Source organism: Chamaea fasciata, unplaced genomic scaffold (assembly GCF_029207755.1).
Source record: "Chamaea fasciata isolate MVZ Bird 193981 ecotype frontalis unplaced genomic scaffold, bChaFas1.0.hap1 SCAF_8, whole genome shotgun sequence".
Lineage (NCBI taxonomy): Eukaryota > Metazoa > Chordata > Aves > Passeriformes > Sylviidae > Chamaea > Chamaea fasciata.
The window spans coordinates 34340181-34359580 of NW_027094093.1; the positions used below are offsets into that span (position 1 = coordinate 34340181).

Sequence of the window (19400 nt, forward strand, 5' to 3'; positions counted from 1 at the left end):
TGAGGACAAGGAGTGATTTGTTCCAAAGCAAATTTATATTTATCCTAACTGACACAGCCAATTTGAGCTAAAACACAGTTTTTATACTAATAAGACCAGATTTTTTATATTAAAAAGGTAATCTTTTTTAAGGAAAATATTTTGCTATTTTTTTTGCTTCCTTGGGGGGTCACACCAGTCCAAATACGGGCTGAATTGGTATCAGCAGCAAAATTTACAGAATGAATAGAATGCTGGATACTTCCTAAAATTTACAAGACTTTTGCTCCACATCAATTCTGCAGGGAATTTTGGGGCAAATGTGATTCTAAACTAAATACAATCTAAGTTAAAAAAAAAAACCAAAAACAAAAACAAGCCCTCATGGTAAACTAGGTACTAAATATATCAGAAAGTTGTTTTTTTTTAAAAAAAAAGGAGAATTCTACAGCATGATCCTATAGAGACAATTTTTATTTATTTTTGTGGAGTTATAATTAAAGATTCACTTTTATTTCACTATTTAAAAGCTTTAAGTACATGAATTATTTTCAAATGGGTTTCACTCCAAGTAGTATACAGGAAGAAAAATGTTCATTCTGCCTTTCTCATCTTGATTTGACTACAGTAAATTCAGTCCTTCTGCAGTAAAAACCCTCTCAGCATAAAAGGGATAGGGTAATAAAATACCCTTTTGATCATTCTTCACTTGCTGAATGAAAAATTTAACATTTTTAATTCTGGAATTTCCACTAGAATTTTTACACAACATTAATATGAGAGCTCCAAATACGTTGGATGTAGATGTGAGGTTTTTAAAAAGTTCTGGAAGCACCAGTTTGCCACACTGCTTTTCAGTATGAAACAGATAACAGGCACAACACCCAATTTGTACAGAATGGCCAAGCTCATCAATGTCATGTGTAATAGTGTCTAAAATGCTAGATTAACATAAAACCTGGTAGCAAAATAATTCTTCTATATACTAATCATCTAAACAGCTCCCAAAGAGCTTACAGACTTACTTTGGCCTTGTTTAATCAATAGGTCGATCATCTTGACTAATATTTACAAGTAAATATTATAAGACTTTTCGTCTCACAGCAACCCCCCAAAAAGCATTAGGAGTACAAGGGACAAAGTAAAAAAACCCTGAGCTTGTCTTACACAAGACTGAACAGGATTCAGATCCAGTTAAAAATGTCTGTGTTTTTTCCCAAATTTTTAATGTAAAAGACTGATTCTACATGCAAGTTTGAAAGGTTAATTGTAATTTTATATTGCTGGTGGAGGTACAGCACTACAGCAGCTGTGCCACCAGCTCTAAGCTAGGCTGTGCTGGGGGCTGTCAAATTGTTATCAACACTACCCAGGAGTTTGCTGCCCAAAGTGAAGAAACGGAAATCACAGCTGAAACTATATGAGAAATCAAACTCCAGCAGTGTGAGGTGCTCAGTGATCTCAATTCCCAGTCAAACAGCTGTAGGATCAGTAATTATCTGAGTTTCAGTGCAGGCCTGAACAAGCGTATACATTCCTCAAAATCCTGACAGTCACCAAAAAAAAAAAGGCAACTTCTAATCTGAGAAGTGGTACCTACCACAGCTAGGAGCCCTTAGCAGCACACTGTTCAGAGCAAATATTAAACCACCTCCTGACACACCTGATTTTCTGTAGTAGCCCTCCCACCTAAGGAACAATTTCATCTGTCCCCTGCTGAGCTCGTGAGAGTTGACAAGAATAAAAGCGACAAGAATAAAAGCTGAGGTGTTATGGCTGGAGGCCATATTAATTTTTTAAATCATGAAAAATACATTAACAAATGTTCTTTAAATATACTTTAAAGTTATGAAACTAAACCAAGTTAGAAGTAACAATGTAAGCTCCTGGGGAAGGAGGAAGGGGACAATGACAGTGACATATTTTTGGTCTTTACAAATAGCGGAATCACCAATAATAAATCATCAGATAATCCACAGCTCTTTCAGTATTGCATTAATATTTTTGCTGTGTTGTACTTATAAAGAGCAGACACTGCATTTAAACATTATTTACAGGACCATCACCAATTTTCTGGTTTGGCATACAAAGTTTATTCATGTTTGAGTAGACCAATCCCAACCTGTCTGACCCCGACCTGTCTGACACCTTTCAGCCAGGGTGCTCCTTGCTGCTCCTTTATCATGTTTTAATTTGCATATTTCTTGTTCCTTCCTCTACTCCACATTTGAACTATTTCATTGTCAAATGAAATGCACCGTTAGTAAAGGAAAGCCAGCAATGGGAGGTGTGAGGTGTACAGTATCCATCCCCATGCTGGCAGTGAAATGAAGAATTACCAAACTGACAGCTGAGTATTTGTTATTTTCAGAGACAAACGCCCTTTATTAACCATTCACCAGAGCAGGGTAAAGAGCCTGTCACTATTCCTTGCAACTGCTGCTGAAGGGATCTTTGTGCAGACTCTGAGGAGAGACCTTACACTAAAAGAGCATCATATCCCTGCACAGAGGAGATGGCTCCTCAGAAGTGTGGATTAAAACATGCATTATGAATGACAGGGAATGAACATCCCCCTGCTAAAACAAAGGTATGTTAGTTATTTTCACTGTCCTGAGCTTCCATTCACAAGTTCTCTGAGTTCATATTAAGTTCTCTGAGGGCTAAGATGAATATTTATGCTGCTTCTTGGATCGAGGACCAGAAAATAATTACTGTGGAATGAATTTCAACTGAGGCAGTTGCTACCTCCTGCTGAAGAACTATTTCAGAGAAGGGTCCATGAAGGAAAATGAAACACCGATTGACAAACTGGAAGCTTTTTTCACCCTAACAACATTTGGTGTGATGAGATACGATTCTAGACCAGGGAGATTCAGTGGAGTGGGAGATGTGGGATCCAAAGAACTGCTGGCATTTTCTCTCATTGCTATAATAAACGTTACAAGCATCTTAATTAAGGTTCTAATAAATGTTTAGGTCTAACTGTTGCTTCCACACACACAATGGAAAATGCATCAGGAAAGACAATGCTTTTTTCTTAATGAGTTTTCAAGCACTACAGACAGTCTCATTCTGCCAAACTACTTGAATAAGCTCCAGAATCCAAATTGTGATGCAGGCTGGAGTGAAGAAGTCTTATAAAGTCTGCAAGGATTTGGGATGGCTCAACAAATATCCAGCCACTGGAAGGACACAGTGGAGACCACTGTCCTTATTCACCAGTGGGTATAAGCTTAAATGGACAAAGTAAGAGTTCACAAGAGAGTGACGTAACCAAACTTTACATTTATAATGTGATATCCATGTCATATTTTTAAAATTGCTTTTTCCCTTATCTACTGAAGATCCAAAACAAATTACAGATATTTGGTACCAACCAAAGTAGCAACTCTCCTCTCCTCTCCTCTCCTCTCCTCTCCTCTCCTCTCCTCTCCTCTCCTCTCCTCTCCTCTCCTCTCCTCTCCTCTCCTCTCCTCTCCTCTCCTCTCCTCTCCTCTCCTCTCCTCTCCTCTCCTCTCCTCTCCTCTCCTCTCCTCTCCTCTCCTCTCCTCTCCTCTCCTCTCCTCTCCTCTCCTCTCCTCTCCTCTCCTCTCCTCTCCTCTCCTCTCCTCTCCTCTCCTCTCCTCTCCTCTCCTCTCCTCTCCTCTCCTCTCCTCTCCTCTCCTCTCCTCTCCTCTCCTCTCCTCTCCTCTCCTCTCCTCTCCTCTCCTCTCCTCTCCTCTCCTCTCCTCTCCTCTCCTCTCCTCTCCTCACCTTTTTTTGAGGACTTGGATTATTTAATCCTGCTGTCAGGGAAAAAAAAAACAAAAACCAAACCAAACCAAACCAAAACAAACAAAAAAAAACCAACCACAAAAAACCCAGGAAGATGTAAAAAAGTATCTCCAGTTCTGTTCAAGGTCAAAATTGTGTCTGTTTTCCATGGGAGATCCAAAAACACCCCTTTAAATTATCTGCAAATGTCATTTCAACTTCTCATCAGTGAGCACCTCTGGATGTCACCGTCACTGAACATCACCCACCGTCTTTGAGGATTGTTTCTCGCTCTGTGCCATCAATTTTCTGTCGCCCAATTAGGAAACTGGTGGTATCAGCAAAGTAAATGTAATTGCTTTCAGCATGGAAGTCCAGAGCACGAGGATTGACCAGGTTCTCTATGGGGATCATGTACTCATCAGACACTTTGGTATTCAGGTCCATTCCCCGGATTATTCCTGGCCGTCCCTTCCCATAAAAAAGAAACAATTCATTCTTTGGTCCTGCAAAAGAAAGATTATAAACATAAACAACTGATGATGCCTAATCTTCTTTGCAGTGCATAATGTCCCTGTTTAATTAACTGGCATAATTAGTGGGGAGCAGGAGCTTTATTCAATACCAAAAATTAAACTTTCATATATTTTGAAGGTATCTAGATTTAAAAAAAAAAAAAAAAATTCTAGCTAATTACATTGCCTTATTCAAAATACAAGTTACTTCAGTGAGCTGCTTACATCTAAGCAAAAAAAAAAAATCTTATTTTTTTGTCCAAAAGTAGACACTGAAAAAGCAGTTGTAGATCAAGGAATAACTTTGCATCTGCTGTGGCCCTGTTTAATTCTACAATTCATTAGGATCTATCAAGGCAATATAGATCATGACTGAAGTAATCTTGAAATCTAACAACACCATGAACCCCAGCATATACAAAACACTTTTTTTCCAACCTTAAGTTTCTCAGAATCAAACAACAAAAAAGATTAAATTTCTTTCAGACTGAAAGGAATACAACAAATCAACATACTCTGTTCTTTCCAACTGAGGTACAAAACATGGATATCAATAATTCATATTTCTAAGATTTTTACAATTTAAATAATTAACTTGATTACAAACAATTGAAGCTTAGCAAAGTGATTTTCTTTCCATAAAGATAATTACAGATATTCTTAGAGGCTTAATGCTATCAATATACCTCTTAAAATTCTCTATATACTTTTCATATATTAAAAACTCTCAGGGTTTTTTGATGGAATTGTCAGTGAAAACTGCATCAGGTTTGACTGAGGTCAAATAAATCCATCTACCAGCATCCATCAGAGCGCCTAACTGCATCCCTCTATCTGAACTAAATCAACACCGTTTGACTGAAAAGCCAGGCAAAAACCAGGCATTCCCCAAAACTCCTGTTGGCTGTAGGTGACCCACAGATTGTGTACATGTAACGTCAGGTGTAACCACAGCTGCACAAATCACATTGGCTTTCACCAAGTGTTCTGAGAAAAACCTTGACTCGTTCACAGGAATGTTCTGTTCTTGTGCTCTGAGTTGATTGTACGGGTGGAAATTGGATGTGACAAACTATTAAGCAGCATTCCAGTACCTGTGTGCTGTGAAAATGCATGTAAATAAAGAGTGAGGCTGATCAATGCAAAACTTGTGATAATTTGTAGTATTCTTTGAGCATCCCATAACCTGTCACTCCTGTGAACTAAGCCAAATCAAACAATTTTAAGGGAATGATAGGAGCATGTGAACAAAGCACCAGGTACATGTTACAAACTTTACCCCAAAGCAGCCCATGCGATTTGCTAGAGAACACCCAGAACTACCCCCTGGATCATTCCTGGCTGGCAGACTGATTTCAAGAACATACTTTTGCATGACTTGCCATCACTCCCCAGGATGAAGCCAGTCCTGCAGCGACAGGTCCGCGCTTTGTGGCTGGTGCTGAGCAGGCAGATGTGGGAGCATCCCCCCGGCATTCCGTATGGATCTGCTTCGCACGCGTGGCTTCTGACTACGGCCAGGGGAAAACAGCACTCAGACACGTGGGAGGCAACACAATTGCATGCATCAGCATGGAGCAAGGTTAGACAGAGAAAAACATAAAAAGAAAAAGGGGTTTTGTGTCATGAGAAGTCTTTCCCCAGAAGGTAACTGCTAAGGAAGGAGTTTTTAAAAGTTTTTCTGCCCCTTCACTCTCAGAATCAGGGTTAAAGCTGCAGAACTTCATATCCAGCATAAACATAAAAGAGAGTTGGGGATACAAGCATCATAAAGCCACCCCAGGACATCATCCAAGCCAGGTCAATAATGCCCAGGGCTATCAAGCCTGTGTCCATAGCTGTGTGCAATCACCCCTCTGTGAATAAGCTCCTGCACAGCATTTGCCAGGCAGTGTTTCCCTGGGGGATCTGGCACTTCTCCCCTTTTCCATTTGTTGCTTTGGTTCATTTGGTTGTTTGGGGTTTTCTGAGAACAGAGAGCATACCATGCCCACACAGCCTGGTATTCCTTCAGCTGTATTAGACAGCAGTTTTCTGGGCAGATACGTATGCTGAAACTAAAGAGCAGAACAAGCCCTGCAGAATTCTTCCATATTTATGGAATCACAGAATGATTTGGGTTGGAAGGGACCTTAGAGCCCATCTTATTCCAAACCCCTGCCGTTGGCAGGGACACCTTCCACTACACCAGGGTGTTCCAAGCCCCATCCCACCTGGCCTTGAACACTTCCAGGGATGGGGTACAGATTTGTACAGTTGGGATATAAATCCAGGTGAAGAAGCCAAATAACTCCTTCCCCTTGATTTCATATTTCCAAATGCATGGTTCTATATCAGCAGCCGAATTTTTTTTTTTAAACTGTTTAAGGCAATATGCTGAGAAAACAAAATCTACCAGGCTGTCTTACATTTACTAAGATGGCTTCAAACAGAATAGAGTATTCTAGCTCAAAAAATGTTCTGTTCTTCCTACTTTACCTCAAGCTTTTCAGTTTGTATTTTTTTTTTAAAAAAGAAAGCAATCAACTGGTATAGGGTCGATAAGGTTAAAGGTAATACAGAAACTCCACCAAGCAGAGACAGCTTTTACAGAGAATCTTGACAAGCAACAAACATGTCCATTCAAAACTAAAGGAGTAGTGGAGTAATCACAGGATGTAATAAAAGATTACACTGTGCTCATGTCTCTCCTCTACTCAACCTCTCTGACTCCCTCAGGAGTACAAGTGGGATGATAATAGCAAAGAAAGAGTCTTTGCAGCCTCCTTCAGACATTGACATCTGCAAATCAATGTCCTCAGCTCCAGGGTGAAAATTAGTTCACCCACTCTACATCAATTTAGAGTTTGTTCCCACTTCAGAAACTTCTCCAGAAGCAGCCATTCTGTTTAGAAACATTGACATTGAGAATTGATGTGTTGGCTTTTCTGTCTAAGCGGTCATGGCAACAATTTATTGTTATCAGTCACACCAAAAAAATTCTTGTAAAGCGTCCCTGTAGACATTTTGGATCTTGCTATCTTTGCACAAAGTCCCCATAATTCTGCCTACGGAAAGTGTGTGAACAGATTACACTCACACAGGACTATGGACATCAGAAATTGCTGTTTTACCACAAAATTCTGAGATAAAAAGAGTTTTTCATTCTAGATGAAAATGAAGATCTCTTTCACAGATGGCAAAGCCGACACTCACACAAATCAAGGAAACCCTGTCAGCATTTCCCTCTCTTGGTGCTGTGCTGGCAGCTCGGCTGCCCACACCCCTGTGCCTTTTTGGCAGCCCCAAAGACAGGAGCTCATCTGAGGTGTGGAGTCTGTCTGAAACAGACATTTCCTGGCCCAGAGACACCAGGAATCTCCTGAGATCTGAGACCCAAAGCAAGTGGACAGCACTGGACATCCAACAACCCTGAAGGTATTAGATTCTCAGAGTGCTGAGTGTCACGACATGAAGAGCAGGGCTCTTGGGCAATTCTCAGACTGAATTCTCACAAAAGGGTTGAGTTGGGAGCTTAGAGCCACAGGGATGGGGCAACAACCACAGAGAAAACTGGGCAGCTCAAGTCACAGAGTGTTGTGCCACAAGGGAAAAAAAAAATCACTCCGTCTTCAGATTTTTTTTTTTTTTTTCTGGTAGAACCTTTTAAACCGCACAACCACAACCACTATAACATGCATCCTCCTCAGTCTAACAGCTTAGCCTTAGAAAGTTTTGGCTGGAGGTTTTCCAGAGAGTTTGGTCCCAATATCTGGCTTTGTGTTTTCTAGAGAGAGGAAATTTGATCTTACCTGCTCCTTGAGTTCTTTTCTGGTACACACGGATCTCTTTAGCATTGTCCAGCCTAGCAAGAGCCTGAACATCAGTACCATTGTATCTGTTTATTCGCAAAATGCTGAAGTTATCTGATTTGATTGTATATAAATAGTTTTCAAATACTGCCAAACCACAAAGGTGCCTAATCTGGAAAAGAAACAAATGGGATCATTATTCTAGCTCAATATTTTAGGCATATCTGTGAGTTGTAAACACCAAAGGCTACTGTGAATTGTATGTGATAAACTGTACAAAAGGTTTTCTGAATATTTGTAAATATTAAACACAAACTGCACTAAAATTATAGTTCACATTCCTGTAGTCTGCAATTTATAATTAGAAAAGCTTTGTACAAGAAAGGTAGAAAATTCAAATTATTTAGCAATCTAAATTTATTTACTCTACAAATTCCCCAGTTTATCAGATTTCTAATTAAAATCTTTTACATTCTTGAAATGCAACAGCTACTTTAGTATGATCACTAATGATCATTAACCAGTAGTCACTAAGATAAATTAACCATTATTAACTAATAAATAAAACAAACTTAGAATTTAAAACACAGTTCATACATGCAATTGATTCACTTTGAAAAATTGTTTTATGATCAAATCAGGGAAAATGGTGCAAGAGATACCTGCTGAATATTCTCTTGAGCTTATGAGAAATAAACCAATTCTGTCAGCTCTGCTGTGTTCCTTTTGTGTTGATGTCTTTGAATATGGTGGTGGCCACTCAGCAGTGCTTGTTTATCAAAAAGTGAATTCTAAAACTGTGATAATCTCTGATGTGTCTGGGCACATTGATTAAAAATTCCCTAATAGCTGGTAGTTAGACAATCACGGCTCAAACATGAAGTGTTCCATAATTTAGAGGCTGTGCTTGATTTAAAAATTCAGAAAATGCAAAATATCTCACTGGCAATTCTGAAAACTGAACAAATTAAAGAGAATTTTTTGGCAGATATTCAGATATTCACGGGCTGAACATCTTATTACTTTAATCATTCAATTGTTCACCACAAAGTATTTACTTATCTCATTCGCTGACAAATTCAGACAAACGTCACCAAAACCCAACCCAAACAAAAAAACCTTGTTGTGCATCAAGTACTTCAGCCATTCTGGAAATTATACCACAGTTGGCCAAGTCTTGCCATTGTATTCTGTCTTTACCCAGAAACAGGAATAATAATTGACATTATTGGAAGTGTTTGATTAAGATCCAATAGAAATTCAATGCAATTATGGTAAGACAGATAAGAAAATAGCCTTGAAAATAAAGAGACATCTGTACCAAACGGTGGAATTCTTCCCTGAATTGCAATCCTTTCTTCCCTATTTCCATTTGCACTCAGTTTAAATTTTTATCATTTAACTCCCATGAGAGATCTTCTTATTAAAACTATTAAAGCTATGTGGCTCTTTTGGCATTGCATTTTCTAATGATCTAATTATTTGTATTTATTTTTAATTTGTTGGGTTTTTTACATCTCATGAAGCTTTCCAGCAATCCTGTGCACGAGTGAAAACATTACTGGCTTGTCCTTTGAAAGCCACGCAGGCTGTCAATCACAGAATCCAGTTTTATTTGGAAAACACATCTTTGATATGGTTGTACTTGCACAAGAAACTTTAGTCCCTAAAAATTCTAGGGAACAGTTTTGTGGTCTGCTGTTTCCTTGGAGTAATGAGGAGTAATTTGGAGAAACAGCCATTCTAGATCATGGCATGTGCGGCAGAAAACATACTGAAATTACCAATTCTTCATTTGAGTGGAAAGACAATTGGTACCATTTGTGACAAGAGTGAGAGGCCAAACTTTTTAATACCCTTCACCCATATGAAAAAACACAGATCACATTTTTTAGCTAGTTTTGAGAAGAATCCCTCTGAATTCAATAAAGTATCCTCTTTTGCATCTAAATTTCAGCAAGAGGAAGAACAAACACCTCTCCTGTGACACCTGCACAAGTCAGTTATAATCCTGTAAAGTTATTTGCTAATGGATCCTGAAAAAGTTTTTAGCTTTTTAAGGATCTATTCCAAAACGTTACTTAAATAAAAACCAAAACCAAAAAAACCTAGAAGTTTTCAAGACCTCTTGTTCCAGAACTGGTTAAAGACTGGGGATAGATTGGCAAAAATAGGAAAATGTTTGCCAAATGACCACTTAGACTGCTTTTTCACATTTTCTGCCTGTTTTTAGTTAACAGCCTGACCAGTTGCATGCTGGTAAACACTGATTACTTGAAAGCAACAAATGACAGAAGAACAGGTAAAATGTTTATTCTGCTTGCACATTTTTACATTCCTTGTTTGAACTCAGGCAGAAATAGATGAAAACTTGGTGCCCACACCCACCCTGGCAGTCAAAGTAGTGACCAGAACAGTTTGGTCTTTGCTGATTTTCCCTGGATTTACATAAGACTCACAACTGCCAGAGAACTCTTCCACTCTCCAGGCTAATGGTCTGAAATGCTCCTGCTCAGACTCAGACTCTCAGAGTTTGTATTTATGACTCTGAACATCAGGATCAACTGTGAAAAGCATCATTGCCATCAACAAAAATAAGATTTAAGGGCAGCCAGATTATTCTGAATGGGTGAACAGCTTTTCCTATTCTACTTCACATTTTTGAGCCTGTTAGTCTCTCCTTCCTGACTGGGTAAGGACATCTTGTCATTAATGATTTATCTCCCTGCACCTTTCCACCCCAGATCTTCCCTCCTCGAGTCTTAAACAGGGTGCATTGTTAATGAGACACTGCATGGAAACATTCATAGGGTGCAAAATTGTTAAATTGCATATAAACCAAAACACTTAGATGGTTCTTTTAAATTCTAACACATCTGAACTGAAAGAAAAAAAAAAACCAACCCTATGAAATTCCTGTAGCTGCCAGCATTATGTGCATTCATTTATTGATATCATTCCTTTTTACTGATTTGCAAATAAATACCTACTTGTCTGCCTTTAGTTATTGTTTGCCTCCTTCTCCCCTGATAGTCAACAACCTCCACACTCTCCAGATATATGTCAAGCCAGTACACATATTTATTGATGAGGTCTAGTGCCAGAGCAGTTGGCTGTTCAATTTTTGAGTCTACTATCCACGTCCTGTTCATTCCATCCATGTCACATCTCTCCACCTTGGCAGCGTTCCCGTAGTCTGTAAAGAAAAGCTTTCTGTTGAAAGAAAATAAGATGTTGTAAGTTTTAAAGGGTGTGAGCCGAGTGCAAAGCTCCTGCTGGCTCTGGGAAAAGGAAGTTTTTGTTCTTTGTCATTTCAATTTCCTATACACCCCATATTGATAAACACATAATTGTTTTTAAAAATTCACCATATCTTCTAACAAATTAGCAATTACACAGAATTGTCTTTCAAATGTAAAGCACAGAAATTCAAAATGCATTTTCTTACAAAACAGATACACCACGTAATCCTCTGAAATTGCAATCAAATTCATTTTAACCACTATTTCTAGAAAATGGTAGGATAATTAGAGATAACAGTGACAAAAAGCACAAAGCACTCAGGTTGTCTGGAGAACAGTTCTTGCACATAAGCTGTAACAAACACAGGGATCCCCGCGGTCAGGTGTTTTAACAACTATTTCTGAAGGAGATGCTTCAGTCTGCAGTACATTTGTCTCCAGCCTTGGAAAGGTGTTCAGGCTTCAGAATGGTTCCACAAATCCAGTGAGTCATTCCATCCAGGAATAATGGGCAACTATCAAAGGCTTTAAATTGCTGCTAAAGCTCCCTAACCCGATACTTGATTAGCATTCAGTGGGTTTAGCACACGCAAATCAATTTTGATTAACTTGACAATATTTTAACAGGATTACCTATTTGTGAGAACAAATTACACTTGCAGGCTGAAGACCACCTTGCCATGACTTTAACATGCTCTAAAGAATAATCTGATTCCAGGCTGGATGTTACTTAAACTACTTTGAGAACTAGGATTTCATTACCCAAATGAAGTGAATTATCTCCTCGTTATTACCACTAATGGGAATAACTTTGGATCAACAGCACATAAAACTTCAGATATCTTTATGTGACAGAGCAGTAATTTATAGCCTCATAACCTCTCATAAAAATCCAGTTTTAGGCTATTGGCTGAACAGCAGAATGAAACCCATATCCTCCACTTTTCGTCTTCAAATAAATAAGAATATGTTTTAGAGGCAGTTAAAGTGTTTCAAGTGCAAAAATTGAAAATTTTAAACAAAGAAACAAACAAACAAACAAAAAAACAACCAATACAACAACTATTTTAAAAAGTAAAGGCAATAGAATAATTTGTAGTCTATGTGCAGGAGCTGTCAAATGCCAAAATGAATTGATCTCAGAATCATAAAATAGGGATGGAGGAGAATTTGAAAGGTCATCTAGTCCATCACCAGGCCATAAGGCAGAATAAACTTTACCTATAACATTCCTGAGGGATAACTCCATTTCTGACAGGGATTTCTATTTATCAAAATAATTCTGAGTTCCTGTGCTGTCCTTCATTGTCATTCTTTATCCCAGCTGTACTCTAAGAATATATTTAAAAACACACACTTAGCATTCAGGTCTATATAAATCAAAATGTTCATAGCACAGAATATTTGCAAAGTAAAAATCATGCCTGAAAAGCAAAAGGAATTTGGAATGAAAACAGGATGAAAAAAAAAAAAAAAGTATGTATATACCAGGATATACACTTATTTATGTATGTATTCATATCATCCGAAATAACAAGGCCAACACCTATATATATTTAAAATAAGTTGTTAAAACATTACATGTACTCCAGATTCCAATCTGTACTTCTGGGGATTTTGATTTATGTTATTTAATGGAACTTTGCACCTCAGGATTCAATAATTCAAATAAAGCTCATTTTGGAATCATAGAACCAACTGGGTTAGCTGTGATCAGACACTCACATATATAGAATTTATATATATAAATATATAAATACACAGACATGTTAAAAATACACATCCAGACACACAGCAGTTACAAAGACCTGAAGTTTGACTTCAGACTGACTCTACTGCATAGTGTTCAGTTTTATTAATAATTTAACACTTTTACATTTTAAAATACAAGTTAAAAAAAAAATAGCCCTTAACAACGAGATAATCTTTTCAGATCAGACATGAAATAGAATGTTTGTATGTCAATAACAAATGGATCCATTAAGGAATATTTAAGAACTAAGAATGTGTAAGAGGGTGCTCCAGCTTTCTGGAATAGGGGGTCATTTCTTTTTTTCCTCAATATCTATCTTATAATAACATCATTTGTGCAAGTTATCATGACTTCATGTGTAAATGGCACTCTTTTTACTCTAAAAATCATTAATCTTCTCCTGGAGATGGACAACAATGAAACTTTATAATTAAAGGAAGAGGTAAAAGACAACAAGAAAGTAGTTGCCTAAAAGCTGCTGCACAAAGTGCTCTGAAAATTAAATTAAGTAAATTAAACCCTTTACTGTGTAATCTTGAGCCACAATTCTGCATTTAAAGACTAATGCAGATTTTTTTAGAGTGAGGTTTAAACCAGAATTGCATCTCTAACACCAGAAGTTGACCCACAATTTCCTTTGCCTGGGGAGCTGTAAAGGATGCACTGTACAGTATTTACTTCATCTCAAGGCTGATTTTTCTGCTCACAAATGGTGCTGGGTTTGCCTCTCCGTTTTCAGCAGAGGGCAATGAAATCTTTTATCCATTCACAGAGCAATTTTGGGAGGAAAACTGACCGTGTGCATGTCCCTGCACAGGGCACTGGGGTGACCTTGAGGGACAGGTTCTGACAGAGAGAGCTGAGTTCATTACAGCCTTCATTTCCTGAGACTGCCAGAGTGAGGGTGCTAATTGAGGCTGCTAATTGAGGCTGTTGCAACGGTAAAAATGTTGACACTAAGAATAAATTTTATTAAGGCATGTTATCTTTTGAAAGCTATAGACTCCATGTGTGAAAATTATGAATTCTGCCTGTAGTTAAACAACAGCAAAAAGGGGAATCGTCTTTGTTAAGTTCTGGTGGTTTGCAGACATTTAAACTCATGAAAGTATTCAGTTGTTTGGACTCTTCCAGAATGATTTCACTGTGGTCTCAGCAGTCAGGAATCTACATCTAATAACTAATGGTGATATCTTCCAGGCTGAATTACACAGACTGATTTCTGCAGCAGCTCATTTGGCTTAAACAGCTATTTTCACCTGCCCCCCTCTCCAGAGATATTTCCAGATGGAAATCACATTTTTTCCCTCTGCCTAGCAGCTAGAGATAAGCGAGGGCAGGCAGACTTCCTCCTCTGTAAGACAGGCTCTTTCTGCTGCCCTTCTGTGCAGAAATTGCAGTTTTAGGTCAGTGATTGAACAGGCATGGCCAGCGCTGGGTTTGCTGGTGCAGAGCAGAGTTCACTGGGGTCTGCACAATGGCCCAGCAACCTCCCTGCCCCAGCTGGAGGTTCAGCCAGCCCTCATGACATTTGCTGCTTTCACAGCTCTGTTACACTGCTGACATGAACTCATCCTCTCCCCTATTACATGCACCCTCCTCAGCCTAACAACTTAGTCTTAAAAAGTTATGGCTGGAGGTTTTCCAAAGAGTTTGGTCCCAACTAGGAATGAATATACAGGGACTGTTCTGTCCACATCTGAGCAATAAGAATTCTCCAGCACTTTAAAATGACAAACCCACTGACTAAAAATAGCAATAAATGTTACCAAACAGAGCTAATTCCAGAGGAAAAGAATGCTGCCATGAGACAAAAGTGACAGCAAACTTCCCAGTCCCAGCTCTCACACCAGTGGTCACAGATTCATCTTTCCTTCATTATCAAGCCTCAAAAATATGTAAGGAGGGCCTCAAAAGGGCTGTTATTTCCTTACAGAGACAGCTGTAGGACAGTCTCTGCCTCAGTTCAGCTGCCAGACCCCTCATCACCACTGGCTTTGTCCAGAACCTTCTCTCTCGTCACTTCCTTTTGTTTCCCAAGTTTTCAGTCACCTCCTTCTTAATCCACCTATTTAATGAGCTGAGAGAGAATTGTTTCCCCTGTAAAGCTACATTTGGGGACCTGCATGACTGAAAACTGCTAATTTCTAATGCACCTAGGATGGCAAACACTGTACAGCACAATCAGAGTTTGGGGGGCAAAAATACACAATTATTGAGCTCCTTGAGAAAACCAATGAAATACTATAGGAGGTAAATTAGTAAAGTATATATAGAAAAAGAGGATGCTTTCCTAGGCAAAGTTACTGCTGTGGACAAGACCTAATTAGAATAAAGTAAAATAATTCCTGGCACCCCTCAACAGGAGCTATGAGTAGAAAGGACAGAGTTTAATTTTCAGAAATTACACTGAGAGGGTCATTTTCAAGACAGAAGGCAACCAAAGATGTTCAGTTGATCTTGGCAAAAATGAGTAAGTCACAAAAAGTTAGAGATTTTTTACCAATTTAGGAGCAGGATTATGATGTGGGAAAAGAAGTTTGAATCGGAATTAACAGAAATGCTGTGCAATTTAATTGGTATAAAACGTAATGAGAACAGCACTGGCATTGAGTGGCACCAGCCAGATTAACTGGAGGACAAACAGGATAACTAAAATTATGGGGACTGTGGTGAACAAGGAACCTTCTTCAGAGGAGGTGATCAAACTCCTAATTAAAAGGATTGTGTAAAATCACCCCGTGGGGCTCTCTCACAGCCTGTGGGACGAGGTGACTGAGTGACTGGATTCTCAGAAGGGGACTGCCGCACAGGCCTGTATCTTATTTCTATTGCATTTAAAAAATGGAAGTGATTTCATTTGGTTTACATCACACTTAATTAATAATCAGCTTTACAGCATGGTCCAGGACCATTTTTTCCTCTGATGATGTTTAGGTTTGTTTCTGGGTTCAGCAGTTTTCTCTTTTCATCCACATCTAAAGCAAAAGAAATCGGCCACCCTCAGATTTTAGTATCAAATGATCCATGGCCCTCAGTATCCCAGACAGATTATAGGAACGTGAAGAGCACTTGAAGAGTGTTTGCTGGCACACACACACACATTGAAAGCAATTCTCAGATTTGGGACAAAGAGAAATTTTTCCCCTGGGGAGGACCTGAAGTACCACTGGATTTGGGTATTTGCGTTTCTCCCTCCTCTGCTTCTTTCCAGCACAATGCAGCATCCACCACCTGGAGGATAATTTCCCGCACTATTTTAGAGGGTTAGAAGCTCTCTGGCTCTCCAGCAACGTGCCTTATCTTTTTTTGTAACCAATATTTGGAAGGAAATATCCAGTGGATGTTTTTGTGCTGCATGGGAGTGAAATTCTATTAAAGTTCCTCTGTGATTTCCACAGTGGAAAGGAGGACATATGTTCCAAATGTTCCTGGCATTTTGGAAATCTAGCCTGTGAGTAAAACAATAATGGTTTCTTCTCCTAGAGAGCTGCAGATTTAGTGCCACGCAGGAAGCAGCACAGGGTCGAGCTGCAGATAAAAGTAAAACCCAGTCAGACAACTCATTCTCACCACGCAGAGCCCAGCTCCACTCGCTGCTTGCTGGACAACAATAGGCAAAAATCAGCAAAACTCAACCCTCAGGGGGAAGATTTGTAACAAAATACACTTCTCTTCACAGGGAAATCACCAATTCAAACAAAAGGTTTCTTATTTGCAGCGAAAGGAGTGGTGGCCTGAGCAGTAAATGGGGAAAGCAGCTGAGAATTTGGGGATGGATTAAAAACAGAGCCAGTCTGGTTCACTGCTAAAGAAGACACAAGTTGGCATAGTTTGTTTGTTTGTTTCTATTTCAACTGTCCATCATCCATCTATGAAAACACACCTGTTAGAAACCTCAGTTGGTTTGCCATCAACAGGTCCCCCCTCCCAGCCCCCCATTTTCTTACAGACACAGAAATAGGAATTTTTCAAGTGTTATAAAGTGAATGTAATCTGGTAATTCAGGATGGTTGTTTATTATATTGTTATGACTATCCTCCACAATTGTTTTAGCAATCCTGCATGTTATTCTTCAAGTTTGATCTCTTCCACTGCAGAGGGTATAAAAGCTTTCACTTCCTTTGTCGTAGGGATGTCAATCAAATATACATATTTAAAGTTCATATTAATCCTTAAAAGTGTTTGCCCCTCCTTTTTCCAGCCAAAAATGCTTTTTCTGCAGGTGAGAGTGCAGATGCCTCTCCTGTGCTCTCATCCCCCATCTCTGGGTCCTGCAGGAATGATGCAGGACAGAAAGACGCACAGCTGAGTTCCTATCTAACATTGTTTTGTCACAGTTGCAATTCTCTCACACAAGCTCTGCTTCCTCCTCTGCAGAGTAAATACGTAATAAACCCATGTAAATCTCACCATGTTCTATTTCTTGCTCCATTTATAAGTAGTTGTGGCTGTACATGCAAAAAAACCCACACCTGGAATAGACCAGCAATAAATCAAACACAGAGAGAAATGGAAGTTCAGTTCATAGGCTTTGCTTGTGGATAAAATTGCAGCAAAAGTTTGTCTTACACTCTCACCACAAGAGTTTTCTGGGTTTTGTTGTTTTTTTGTTGTTATTTTTTTCCCCATACCAAGGCTACAGCAATGGGATGTACTCTAGAAAAAGTGCATCCCTTAGAATATATCAAGTTTATACTTGCTTTAACCTGCTTTCTGTCTACACACTATTCAATATCTTTTCATTAAAATCATCTAATTACCTTGAGTAATTTCGTGCACAAAGTAATTTTCTGAATAAAAAAGCATGTTCTCTGAGCTTTCAAAAATTGTTCCCAAAATAAAATTTTAGTAAGTAAATCAAATATTAGCTTTTCATTTTTTTTCCATAACTAAATGCAAAGTTTTATTAACTGTCAGTCTGTAATGAAAGACACATTGCAATGTATTCCTGGATTCATTAAGGGCCCTGAACATCAGTATTCATTTGTCAGATTACTGCCCTTCATCTGAAAATGTAAAGATTCAGACTTGAATCAGAAGCAGAAATTTGGAATTAGTCCTTTCAGACTAAATGTGTTTCCCCATACATAACTACAAGCTCATCAATTAGAACAGAAATGAAGAAACATTGATTATTCTCATTTTATCACAAACCAGCTGTGCCAAATCGATGTGCTGATCCACTGAAAAAATTAATTTTATAACCAAAGTGCCATGTTACAGGGCTTTATATCAACATTTAAGTAGATTTATGTGACATACAAATAATACCAAAAATTCTCTCTCTATCATATTTTTAAAAAGTAGATATAAACCTAAAATAAAGAAAGCATCTAACAGATTTTATGTAGTCATAAAATATGTGTATACATTCAAACCACGCCTGCGCTGATGTTAGAGATCCTGAAATCTGGAACATGATGATGAATTGTTCTTGGATTATCCTGAGTCCTTATTTTTGAGGGTAAGATGATTCATTTCCACTGCTTTATCAGAGGTACAAGATGCAGGGAAATAATTTCGCCATAGAAAATTAAAATTCTCTTTCTTCATTGGCAACTCAGGGTCTGATATATTTGTTATCCTTCAAACTCAACTCAAGATACATATTTTAATGTGCAAATTTTTGATTATTCTGTTTTGAATGATTTGTGGAGCATCAAAATGGTGCCATGTGACCTTTTTTACTCTTTACACACACTCTTTTATGTACAGAGCAGAATGCACATATTCATACACTTATTTTTAAAGAGTTCCCTACTATTGTACCAAAGCTCTTTCACAGAAAAAATAAATGCAGCACTTTTCCCGAAGGTATTTAATTTTCGCAAGATATTATTATATTCAGTCAGAGTCTATTGCTTCTCCCACTTAATAAATAACATTTTCCATCAGTTGAAAAGTGACAATATTAAAAATTATTTTTTAAAGTAGGAATTTTGGATGGGAGGAAGGGGGAAAGATTTTCATTAATTGTTCAGTGATTGGAGGGGAATGAAGGTGGAAATAAAGAAGATCCCTGAAATTGTGCTTGACTTGCAGCCTGAGGAGCTCCAGGCTAAAGCAGAGTGGAGTTTGAAGGTTTAACTTTTGTCCTAGAGCTAAGCTCAGGCTCAGAGCAAATCAGGCCAGCACCAGCAGCAACTCCTTGTTTAAAAATGACTGTCTAGACACAGGAGGCTATCATTTCCCAAACGCAGCCTCACTTCTCCAGGGGCTTTTCCTTCCCAGAATTTAAGACATGGCCTTTTCAACCCAGCCTGAGAAATGATGGTTGGATGGAGCATTTGGCACTCTGAAATGTGGAAAATGGGCCCACTCAGTTTGTCAGGGATTTAAAATCATGTTTTCCACACCGCCA

At 38.6% G+C, this 19400-nt stretch overlaps 1 protein-coding gene across 1 annotated transcript in view; it reads right to left on the bottom strand.

The window, feature by feature from the left end:
- The window catches only part of LRP1B (LDL receptor related protein 1B), a 474351-nt gene that overhangs the window by 223368 nt on the left and 231583 nt on the right, over positions 1-19400 (bottom strand). Inside the window, exons 7-11 of the mRNA XM_066190543.1 lie at positions 11032-11254; positions 8042-8213; positions 5618-5761; positions 4005-4241; positions 2836-2908 (exon numbers count right to left, since the gene is read on the bottom strand). Of these exons, the coding sequence (XP_066046640.1) occupies positions 2836-2908; positions 4005-4241; positions 5618-5761; positions 8042-8213; positions 11032-11254 (849 nt within the window). The remainder of the gene's footprint in view (positions 1-2835; positions 2909-4004; positions 4242-5617; positions 5762-8041; positions 8214-11031; positions 11255-19400) is intronic.